Source organism: Stylophora pistillata, chromosome 7 (genome assembly GCF_964205215.1).
Source record: "Stylophora pistillata chromosome 7, jaStyPist1.2, whole genome shotgun sequence".
In the NCBI taxonomy this organism is placed as follows: Eukaryota; Metazoa; Cnidaria; class Anthozoa; order Scleractinia; family Pocilloporidae; genus Stylophora; species Stylophora pistillata.
The window spans coordinates 17248765-17260847 of NC_142525.1; the positions used below are offsets into that span (position 1 = coordinate 17248765).

At 39.5% G+C, this 12083-nt stretch overlaps 3 protein-coding genes across 4 annotated transcripts; all 3 read right to left on the reverse strand.

Annotated features, from left to right (window-relative positions):
• Positions 1 to 443: 443 nt before the first annotated feature.
• On the reverse strand, positions 444 to 2203 carry LOC148726912 (leucine-rich repeats and immunoglobulin-like domains protein 1). Its single transcript, XM_088727977.1, has 2 exons — positions 950 to 2203; positions 444 to 798 (listed from the first exon to the last, which is right to left on the reverse strand). Exons 1-2 carry the CDS (start codon positions 1233 to 1235, stop codon positions 575 to 577), a joined length of 510 nt encoding a protein of 169 aa, XP_088584103.1. The 5' UTR covers positions 1236 to 2203; the 3' UTR covers positions 444 to 574.
• A 2297-nt stretch (positions 2204 to 4500) lies between these two features.
• Positions 4501 to 7076, reverse strand: LOC148726913 (uncharacterized). The gene has a single exon (XM_088727838.1). The coding sequence runs from the start codon at positions 6571 to 6573 to the stop codon at positions 5338 to 5340; it is 1236 nt and encodes a 411-aa protein (XP_088583964.1). The 5' UTR covers positions 6574 to 7076; the 3' UTR covers positions 4501 to 5337.
• A 139-nt stretch (positions 7077 to 7215) lies between these two features.
• LOC148726914 (52 kDa repressor of the inhibitor of the protein kinase-like) lies at positions 7216 to 12052 on the reverse strand. Of its 2 annotated transcripts, XM_088727700.1 has the most exons (5): positions 11713 to 12052; positions 11474 to 11518; positions 11176 to 11220; positions 11011 to 11082; positions 7216 to 9931 (listed from the first exon to the last, which is right to left on the reverse strand). In XM_088727700.1, exons 1-5 carry the CDS (start codon positions 11747 to 11749, stop codon positions 7545 to 7547), a joined length of 2586 nt encoding a protein of 861 aa, XP_088583826.1. In that variant the 5' UTR covers positions 11750 to 12052; the 3' UTR covers positions 7216 to 7544. The 2 variants fall into 2 exon arrangements, with proteins under 2 accessions (XP_088583826.1, XP_088583827.1); XM_088727701.1 differs by lacking the exon at positions 11474 to 11518.
• Positions 12053 to 12083: the final 31 nt, after the last annotated feature.

The window sequence follows — 12083 nt, forward strand, 5'->3', positions numbered from 1 at the left end:
CGTATCGACTCACGTTTTGTATAACAAGCTGTTCACCTGGCGGAAATACTTTACTGTTGTCTCCGAGTTTACTCCATGAGATCATAGCGACAAATCGGTCATACGGAGCATACGAAGTAGCATTGCAGAAAAGAAGACACACTTGTGCTTTCGTTGGCGGTTATGTTTCGTGGAAGAGAAGTGATCGAGAACGCACCTGGAAAAAAAAAATGAAATAAATTGGATTACACTATCACCTCATTTAGTAAAAATCTCTCGTCGATAATAATCACGCTTTGCGAATTCAATCCTGTTTTCAGATTTCTCGAGTTACTTTTAAATCAGAAGGTCCTAGAGTCATCTTCAAGTGAAAAATTTACTCATTCATATGTCTATTACTTACCAGTGACATAAACCTGGGTGGTGCCGTTATAACCGGAGCCAAGAGTGTTGAGTGTTACACATAGGTAGGTTCCTGCATCAAAATATTTGGCCTTCTGAATAACATATACTCCGCTGAGACTGGTTCTAAGGTAGATACCGTCACGATAAAACTGATATTGACTTGGAGGGGGGTTGGCATCAGTTATACACGTCAAAGCAATGCGACCATTGTACATCGGTAGCTCCCAAAGTCTGATATCTGAGCATTTGTTATCCTCAGTGCTTGTCCTGTATAATTTACTTTGCTTGTGTTGCTTAGTTTACTCCATGTTATTGCCGGGGTTGGATTTCCCGTCACATTGCAGAAGATTTCAAAAGTGTCCGTTTCATTTACAAGCTGATAGGCTGGATGAATGGCGGTGATATTTGGAGATTCTAAAAGAAAGAAAGTGCATAGATGTGAAAATTTTGAGAGTTTTCGTGATCAAGTTGTAATTCATACGTAATTTAAGAGACCAAATAGGAAAGTTTTTCTTCTATATTGGCTATATGCAATAGAAGGCTTCTCATTACTGAGAATTCTCACCATACAGAGCAAGTGTAATATTCGCCTTCTTCACACCAGCAACATTAGAGCAGCTACACAGGTAGTGTCCTTGATCCACAGGGGTGAAGTTTTGAATAACATATACACTCTCATTGATGTTAAATGAGTTATCCTCTCGCTGAGTTCGACAGACTGGAGTAGGATAACCATTAGACGAGCACTTTATGACAACAGCATCACCAAGGGCGACCGCACTGAAAGAGATGTTGGCTGTAATCGTCGTTTCCCTGAGATATCCTACAAAGCGATCGTCATTATTTTTCATACGTCAATGGGAAGAAAACTATTGTTAAAGAAACCTCGTTTAGAATTAGTGGTTAACTGATGCGCTCAGAGATCCTCTACATGAACTGATTCATCATCTTCCTTAGTTCCAACGGGTGCCAAAACTTATTTAAAGGTATAAATCATGTAAAAATGATAACAGTTCAGTAAAGGGAATGAAAATCATGTCATAATAGACCTCTTTAGCTTGAAAGTTTTTTTTATCTATTTCAAGTCTAAATAATGGCATAATTTACAAAAGAAAAAGCTAGAATTCCCTAGAAGACCAGTATAATTACATAAAGGCATTTTTGATCACTACAAAAAAATTACTAATGAAAAAAGGGAGAAGAAAAAACACTCAAAAACGTTTGGTGGGGTTGAGAGCCTAACCATTTACCTTCAAATTTGAGTTCCATTGTTCTTGATTCAGTAGCCAAATGATTGCTTACTGAGCACTCATAAAATCCGCCATCTGCTTGAGAGATGTTTAGTAAAGTGATGTTACCAGTCACCTGACTCTCATTGAGGACCTTACCATTTTTCCACCACACAATGGTAGGTTGAGGGCTACCAATCGCGGTACAAACTAGTGTTACGTTGCTTCCAAAATCGGCTGTTTGATTCGATGGAATCGATAAGATTCTTGGTGGAACTAAAAGTTAAAGAAATTTGTTCATGTTGTCGGTTTCAAACATAGTGGCTTTCGCAAATTCATAGGAGCACCATCGTCGGTCAAGCGTGTAGCTAAAACACTGATCACATGTGCGAAAACTATGAATACGAGATTAATCTCGCTACTTGATAGAAAGGACGTCAATTAATACTGTAAACACCTCGGTCACAGGGTTCCTACTAAATTACCATAACAGATACAATAAGGTGCACCGCTTTTGGTTGTGTAATATTCTCTTGATGTTACTAAAAATGAGAAAAAGAAGGATTTCCAAACTAACAAAACAAGTTTTCTTCTATAAATTATGTGGAATGGCACCACTTTGTCTCATGCGACCAAGTTAAAACTCTGTGTAACCTGTTCAGTCACAATTTTACTGGCAGAGGTTATTACCTAACGTTTCGACTGTCTTTTCGCACTCTGTATTTTCCTGGAACTCGACATCGTCAATAGCGATATCACTAAATGCAGTACTACCAACTACACCTTCAAACATCACCTTCAAACTAGTAAGAATAATGAAGACATCAAAAATCCAATCATTTGAATCTATCACGTGTAAATTTTCCAAAACATAAAATTATACCAGTAAGTAAATAGGGTCTGTACACGATGTGATCGTGTGGTCTAATCGGCCGGACGACTGTAGTCCTGAAAAGGACTGCTGTTGGTAAACATTTCAACAACCTGTAGCAGAACTTGTCATCATAGTCAACTGAAGGACTATTGCGAGTGGAGAAATGTAAGTCGAGTCCGTTTCAAACCGATCGGCCAGTTTGCCATAAAGTTGTTGACACTGCGGCTTACATAGATCTTGATTGGTCTGTTTCGATCCGTCGTTCCGTTCGGTTTGTCTGTTGTGTAAATTTCGCGAATAGGTTGTTTGACTGGTGCCAGTAGTTGTTGAAATCTGTTGAGTAGAGTCATTGCTTAGTTACTGAGCCAGCTTTCCAGAGTCTATCGTCGAAAGTACTTCAGTCATGCTGAAGGTTAAGCATTGTACAGACTCCAAGTTAATAGATTGGTTTGTAAGTCGATAATGTTCAGCAATGTGACTGTCGACGTGGCCTTTTCTCGTCGCTCGTTGTGTTAAGCCAGTCTTTTGTTCAGTTTCCTGCCGATCTCTCCGATAGAGGAGGCTCTGCAGTCTAGGCAGATCTTGAAAACTGCTCCTTATGAAGTATTGAGTAATCGGTCTGTTAGCGACGTGGACATTGTAGGAATGTAGAATCCGCGAGATAGTTTTAAACATGAGACTTCACGATCGAGTGTTTCTCTCGTATTCAAACTATTAACTGTCTGGTCTTCATACACGTACAGCTGCATGTAGTGCTTTCATAACAATTTCAAAGGAATAACTTCGCTTGCGGCAATACATTACCTGTTTGTTTTAATTTTGTGGGTCACTGAAAAAGTCGATCAGATTGTCCGCGAAATCTTACCGGAAATTATGCTGAATACTTTCGCAGGTATCACAAGAGAACGTGTTTAAAAGTTTGAGAGGTTCGTATAAAACATAAATGGTTGCAGGCATTGATCTGTCGCTTTAAACGTTAGATGAGATGTAAGCTTAAATCTTTTTAGATTTTTTGTACAATTTGTTGTGACTGAAACTTTTCCAATCCCGTCAAGCTATTTCGTCGCACGGGCCACGCAGGTATGTCAAGCAACTGGCGCTTACACTTACGTAGCTTCCTGTGGGCGCCAAATTCTAATCGTTGCTTTGTAGTAAAGAATTTACAATATGGCCAAAGTTGCAGAGAACGTTAAGTACGTGGACGACCTCCAGCAAGCGCTTAAAGAAAGCTTAGCTGTGTTTCCGGTTAGCTAATTAAGATCTGATCAAAGACTAATCATCGAGAACATCGTGGAAAGGAGATATGTTTTCGAACAGTTACCGAAGGGGTTTGAAGTCTTTGAAGAAAGTTTAATCTTTCAACTGCTGCGTTGAGTGTTCAAATTCTTGAGCTCGAAAGGCCACGGATTCCCTTCTAGTCCCTTGGTCATTGTCATTTCACCTCTTTTGTCGATTGTTGAAGACCAAGTTAAATACCTTTGATCACTGGGAATCGATGCTGCTTTCATTGAAGAAAACAAAACCAAAGACCAAGAAATATTGGATGGAAAGGGAGGGTTTGCTTTATTGTAAATGTCAGCTCAGTACAGGGTTATGTACCCACATCCAATAAACAAAAGTTTCCACGTTTAGCTTTTCTTTTTTTTCAAGCGAAGATTAGATTAGATTTTGGCCGGGCGTGGACAAGAAGTTCCATAAGCGTTAGTTGCTCGACATACCTGCGTGGCCCGTGCGACAAAATAGCTTCACGCCATTGGAAAAGTTTCAGTTACAGCAAATTATACAAAACATCTTGAAAGATTTAGGCTTACATCTCATCTAAAGTTTAAAACGACATATCAATGCTTGCAACCATTATGTTTTATACGAACCTCGCAAACTTTTAAACTCGTTCTCTTGTGATACCTGCGAAAGTATTCAGTATAATTTCCGGTAAGATTTCGCGGACAATCTGATCGATTTTTCTTACATTGTGTGCTGCGACTGAAACTTTTCACCTCGGGTAAAGCTTCATCTCACGGCCCAAACAAACATAGCAAGCAACAGAGCTTCTTGAATATTTGCGTGTTAAAACACACGAAAGGACTTCAAAGGACACTTCACTCTGATTGGGCAGAAAAACACAAAGATTTTCTGGCACCAATCAGATGCCAGAACGACTGCGACCGTTTGGAACTAGTCTTGTAAGACAATGTCCCCAGGGGCTCTTCTGCCCTTAACTTGAAATCGACTCCCAGCCCCTAGGTCTCTGAGGATGGCTCTTACCGAGCTACTAAAGGTGATTAAGAAATAAGCCCCTCAGGAACCCTCTGTTATTACAAGTATGCATCGATGTTGGTAGGAACTTTGACATTCAATATTCACAAATACACTTTAAAAACTAATTTTATTATTCTCTTGAATTTCATCAAGTACCTATTTCATTGAAAATAAATACTTTTTGTGGCTTTAGATTTTTGTTAAGTAATTATTTGACTATGAAATTTTAACAGCTTTAGTAGTAGGAAAAGGGGGTTTCTGGCACATTTTCAAAATACCCTGAAAAACAGGGCAGTTTTGAAAAATGATTTTTTCTCATTTTTTATCTCATTTAAAAAAAAAAGAGCGATCTTTTTCAGGCAAAATGATTGGCGCAGTTTCTTTCAAAAATCAAAGAAAAATTGAAGAATTTTGAGATTTGATTCAGTGGGTTTCTGGCACAATTGCCTGAAAAACAGGGCAGTTTTGAAAAATGATTTTAATTTTTTTTCTCATTTAAAAATGAACAATTCTCAAGACAACCTCAAAATTCGTTTGAACCATCAGAAAAAACTAATGACAATATCTCAGAAAAAACTCATGATCGCGTTATTAATAGGTCACACTTTCAAGCTCTCTGTTGAGGATGTTGAGCTGAGCATCAGAAAGAATGAAGATGTGACATTTAACATTTCCTGAACCCGATCCTTTCCTGTTAATGGCAAGATGAACTCCATCTTTTGTATTCACCAATCTCAATCCTGAACCATAAAGATCATTGTCTTTCATGCTTCTAAGATCGATAAAGAGACTGAATCTTTCTCCAGCATAAAAGTCTGTTGCCTTCATCGCGCTGTTCTCCTTCCCAAATCTTCTAAAGACTTCTTCCCACATATCTCTTGCCTGCATTCCTTGGCTGTAAATCTTATTTGGAATACCATCAACAGTCAGCTTAACATCAGTGATGTTGGGATTAAACGCCTTTTCACTATTTCTTGTTCCTGCTGTGTATGTCTCATAAAAGAGAAGAAGCCCCTTCATGGACCTCCTTGGAACATTGATGCTCTCATTGATGATCGTGTCAGAACCTTTATCTATTGAGATTGTCTTGAGATGAGTGATATGCCCGTACATGAATCTCTTTCCATTTTTGTAGTTAGAAAGGGCTTCATCAGCGAGTTTTTCGCCGTGAATGACTTCATACTCAAGCTGGATGTCAGTCAATTTATAATAAAGTTTTTTTGGGTCGGATACCTTCACAACACTACCAGCAGGTGCAAGCCTGAGCTCGAAGAGAAGCTCATCAGAAAGAGCTCTCGGAAAAAAGGCTCCATGATCTTTCAAAATATTATGATCCAATGAAATCCTGTACACTTTCCCATAAACTTCATTGAGCTTATTTTCTTTATCAACGCCTGAAGTCTTCTTATCTCCAGCGCTGCATCTGATTTTCGAAAGATCTTCAGACAGAATATCTTCTCTGAACATGTTTGCCCTCTCATTCTCAGTCAAGAAGAGGTCCTCCCAAAGCTTGAATAAATCATAACCATCAGTGTCTTGCACAATTTCTCCTGCAAATTTCAAAGTCAGTCGATCAACAAGAGCTCTTGCTACATTGTTCACGAGGAAATTGTTTGCATGCCCACTGACTGTCAAGTTGAGGATGAGTGCAAGCGATCCAGGCACAAGTACTACCCCATTATCAAGTTTTGGAACTGGAACCCTAAGGACTTCACCAGGGAAAGCACTATTCGGGTTGAATGTTACTCTGTGAATCACACGGTCTGCCTTGAGAGCGTTTGACATCTTTTTTTCAAAACTTGGGCCAATTCTTTCACTGACTTCCATTTTTATAAAAGATACTTAAAAAAAATAGCAGATTTTGGAGATACTGATCCTCTGTTAGAACATAACGATGATGATGATGATGAAGGAGACACAACAACACCTTTTCAACCAGACAAGAATTCAACTCTAGGGCCCTCAGGCGAAGAAATTCCAAAGACGACAATGAACAGAGAGCAAGAAAAGGGCTCAAAAACTGCTGAGACATCTTTTATTGAAGGTGATATTTTTGGTTCGCGAGTTTTAACTTCAAATGAGAATGCATGAGAATCACTTACTATAATTTTTCCTGAGGCAAAAGCTTCAGAGCTTGAGGTTTCTTATAGCAAGACAGGGGCGGATCCAGGATTTTCTGAAAGGGGGGGTTGTACAGATGTCGGTGATTTAGAAGGGGCCGCAAGGCCCCTTCCAACTAGGGGGGTCTGGGGGCATGCCCCCCCAGAAAAATTTGAAATCTAGAAGCTCGGAAATGCAATTTCCAGCATTCTGGGCATCAAAAGGCGTGTTGTTGTAGCCTGTATTTCAAGGTTGGAAAGAGTGTTTTTTTTGACGTTGTCTTCCGTTCTAGAATTCTTCCGTTGCTTTCTTGCATTACTTATTAGTTTAGTTCTAGTAGAAGAGAGACTAAGAATTACAAACTGTGAATAGACGGCTGAAAGAGGCATGACAGGCGGCAGTAAACCGCCGGTAACCGGCTTTTATTGAAACCCTTGCGGCGGCCCGTTTGTACATTATTGTAGTACACTTTTATCGCCAATGGCAGAAGGCGAGTGATGGCCCCATGCCTCTGGCGTGAGCTCTTAACAGTTCCAGTGTCATACCTGTCCCCCAAAAATATGATGTTTAGATTTTGTGAAGGCATGATATAAAATCTGGGATTAATCTTATTTCTCAGACAGAAATTAAAAAATAATAATGTATGATTGAACTGTCCAGCAGTTGTTGTCGTTTTTCTACTGCATTAGCATACCTCATTAATCAAACAACGAAGCCTGAAAAAGTCTTCTTGGATGGGCTTTTACAAAAGCCTCGCAGATCTCGTCTACCTCGAATCTCTCAGGGTAATGCATCGCAATTACAGCAAGGTCTGAGAAGCGCTCTTCAGACATCGTTGATCTGGTGCAGGTCTTGATCCGTTTCATGAGCGAAAAGGACCGCTCAGCTTCCGCACTACTGATTGGTAGGGTGCATGCGATGAGTAGAAGACGATGGATGTTTGGAAAAGCATCCTCGTCACACGCGCCAAGTGCCAATAAAAGATTGTTTGGGAGGTCCTTCTCTGTTGACTGCCACATAGTTTGCCATCTTCGCAGCTCATTCCCAAGGGATTTGGGAAAAGGAAGGTCATTCTCCCAGAACAGCATGCCTTTTGTTGCTTCAGATAGCTCCATGGTGTTTTGAACTATGATTGAGGGAACAAGATAAAGCAAGTGGCGTGCGTGGCGGTCTTCGACAGAAAACCGGTCTTCCATTTGACTAATCAAGGAATGAAGGAGGGGAATAGCCACAGATTTTTTATAATGATCAATTGGACTAGAGCTGGGAATGTTTGAGCGGTTCCTCTGTATGCTTGTCTTCCTGGGTACGGCTTCCACGATTCCCAGTTTCTCGGCAAGGTTTAATACTTCTGTGTACCACACTTTAAAGTCGCTGTCAATGTTTTTTCTAGCAGACTTGATGTTTCCAATTACTTCATCAACCATCATGTATGCTTCATAAATATCTTGGTCCCGTTTCTGCAGCTTTGATGCAAGAGCTTTGACTTCATCAAGAATATTCTTGGTTGTAATGAAAACCACTACTGTCTGAAATGACGACAAAGAGGCTTTCAGTCCCTGGGCTTTTGTGATGGTATCCTTGTCCCAGTTCCAGCTTCCAGTAGATGATTTTAAATTCGGGTATTCGTGGGGGGCAACAATAGCATCAAGAAATGTGAGAAGAATCTCATACATTTCAAGAAAAACATCTAGACATGTGTGCCTTTCCACCCAGCGTGTCTTGCATAGACCTGGAAGCTTGCTGTGAGAATTCTCAGGAAGGTATTCTTTCAGTGTCAACTCAAACAGCTGCTGTCGCTTCGGGCTGTTATTTAAAAAAAGATATGCTTCGTTAATCAGACCTATCAAATTTCGCACTTCTGCCAGTTTGCATGTTGCTGCGATGGAGAGGTTTAGGCAGTGAGCATAGCAGTGCGTGAAAAGAGCCAACGGACTGAACTCTTTTATCTTAGCCTGCACTCCTTCCTTTCCACTTGACATAACAGAAGCTCCATCATATGCCTGACCACGGATGTTGCTAGGATCCAAAGAAACAGATGGATCAGAGAGAGATTCCAAAATCTTCCTTGAAATCATGGTGGAATTTGTTCGTTGTAAGTGCATAAAACTAATCAGGCATTCTTTGACATGAGGATCGTTTGGCGAAGACTGGTCCACAAACCTCAGGCATAAAGATAAGATCTCCTGGTTTGAGTGTGGATCTGTACCCTCATCTGCTATAATCGTGAAAGGGAGGCCCTTGTCCCTCAGCTCTGCTGTCAGCCTTTCCTTAATTTTTGATGAATACACGTGAATGACCTCATTCTGAATAGTTTTGCTGGTATATCTTGCTTGTCGGCTTGCTGACATGAGGTGCTTCTTAAGAGGCTCGTTTCCTTTCGCAAGTAATTGAAGTAGAGCAACAAAGTTTCCTCTGTTAGTTTCATAACTTGAAAAATCGACACGATCATCACGATGTCCTCTAAAGGACAGACTCTGCTTTGCTAGAAACTCAACAGCTAGAACAATCTGTCGTAGAATTTCTTTGTTCTCTGTGGCTTGATTGGCTTCGGCCGTCGCCAGCTGGGAATCTACTCTATACCTCTCAGGATTCTGAAAAGTTTGTTTGAAGAGGTCTGCCTGTTCAGTTGCGTATCTATGCATCGCAGATTGCTCATGACAGTTGAGGATGCCATCCTTGCCAAGTGCCTTAGTGTAAGATTTCTGGTACGGTACTGTGACCAATACACCTGGTGTTGTACCCTTGGTAACTTTGTTAGGAAATAAGATACAGTGACTACAAATCCCACCTTCAAGTATGTAGCTGTAGCAAAGCCATGGGAACTGTTTCAGCCATTTCGATTGAAAAGAAACTTTCCATGTCTTCTTTCCTTTGGTAACTTGATGAGAATGAAGTATATCAGACTCAGAAGGTTTGCAGTGTAATGTAAGGTATTGCATTCTTTTTTCATCTGTAATTTCGTGCGATAATCGCCTCAAAACATCCCAAGAGCCTGCAGCATCTTTGACAACAGTTCCCAAATCAATCTTTGTGCCTGTGGTTGAACCAGAAGTGGTAGGCACAGGACATTTTGCAGCTACATCTAAAATTTACAAAAAGAGTTTATTTGTATACATTCACAACTTTTAATAGGTTAGTCCTTTATCTATTTGCAATAACCTCAATAAAATTGACACACATGCATTAAATAAATACAATAGCCTGCTTTTATTGTACTTTACAGGTCACATGAAAAATGTCTTGGTTATATATACCTTCACTAAATGACAAACTATTTTCTATAACATAACACTGTTATGCCGCTATAGTATGTAACATGCTTTTACTCTTAGAGGCAGACAAAAGTAACGTCATATTCTTCCCCTAGAGCATCAATATATTCTTTATCTTCGGAACTGCAAGATATTTCAAAAAACTGAAGGCTGTTCAATTTTTGCAAAATCAGCCTTACGTCGTTTCTTTCAAGGCTTACACCAACCAGGCACAGAACATTCAATGAGCATAATGAGGAAGTAATAGTTGCCACTTGATTGGCAGTGAATCCTACTCTGTTGAGTGATAGTACTGTAAGATTTTGTAATTGCTCTAAAATAGCCGTGCAACAACAAGTATCTATTTTTCTACAGTCATTTAGGATTAAGGTTTCAAGAGGAGAAGAATTAGAGTCAGTCAATAGGAAATTAAGGGATGATATCGGTTGGCCACTTAAATCCAGATATCTCAAACGTTTAGAAAATCCCAGACTATCTCCTAACAATGTTTGAAGCCTCCTTTCTGATGTTGTTATTTCGATATATCTTATAGATAAATATCTGAACCCACTGGAGTGCGACATGAAATTAACAATTTGTTCTTCATTTAAATATTGCATGGGCCACTCATCAAGAAGTAGGCAACTCCACAGAATGTTATTGTTGTTTATAATGTGCCTCCACCTCTTTGAGACCATGCACACTGTTTTAAGCAATTCTTTAAGGCAGAAGTTTTTAAACACCTCGACCAATACTTCATCGGGCAAAGCTGTGTACAAAACGAAATTATAATACTAGTCAGTTTTATTTGGAATTCACTAGACTTCTTGCAACGTTGGAATAAATACTTTTTGTTGGTGCTGGCCGATATAAGTTTACTTTTCGGATAAATAAAAATAAGAAATTCTACCTTCGATCCCAGACCCTCCAGCCTGATCGTCAGGGTTGCTGATTCTTGGCTGCTTGTTAGGAGGAGCACTTTCTGTATTTATAATTATAATGACAGTTCACTTAGTGAAGTATAATAAATTATTTTCTTTGTCTCCGTTTTAAGAACAATTTTATTTCTGCTTACCTTCATTAATACCTTCATTATCTTCAGGCCTCGACTGGGCTGAACCTGCAAAATGTTTATTTATGTTCAAAAGACATGATTTTCTTGCCAGTCAGCTTTCAATATGGTGCACAATGTAAAATACACTTTGTATGAATTGCACGGTATGTCGAGGCTGTCGCGTGTCGAAGCTATCGCGTGTCGAAGCTATCGGATGTCGAAGCTTTCTGTGTTTATAATTATAATGACAGTTCACGTAGTGAAGTATAATAAATTATTTTCTCTGTCTCCGTTTAAGAACAATTTTATTTCTGCTTACCTTCATTAATACCTTCATTATCTTCAGGCCTCGATTGGGCTGAACCTGCAAAATGTTTATTTATGTTCAAAAGACATGATTTTCTTGCCAGTCAGCTTTCAACTGGTGGACAATGAAAAATACACTTTGTATCTGTTGTATGAATTGCACGGTATGTCAAGGCTATCGGGTGTTGAAAGTAGTTATTATTGTTATTAAATATAATTAACCGTCTTTTAAAAAAAAAAACACGAACTTACCTGATTTCTTCGCATAAAAATCGGTTATTTTCTTCATGACAGCTTCCAGTTCGTACGTTCTTCGACCTCAGCAACTGACTCAAACATTCGCTCGGTCCCAATCCCGCTCGTTTACGCTTGAATGAATTTCACCTGTGTTCCTATTATATATGACCCTGAGGACGTCACGCGATCCTAATAAGACTTTCTCCCAAGTAACTGATCCCCCACACTGACAGAAGTTGCGAAATGTATATTATCTTTTTAAATCCGCAAAAGCAGGTGAATGGTGGAAGTGAAACAACTTCGTAAAAGACAATTTTGTTCTTATTTTTTTTAAAGAAGAATTAAAAAAAATTAAAATGCTGCTCAAAGGGGGGGTTGCAACCCCC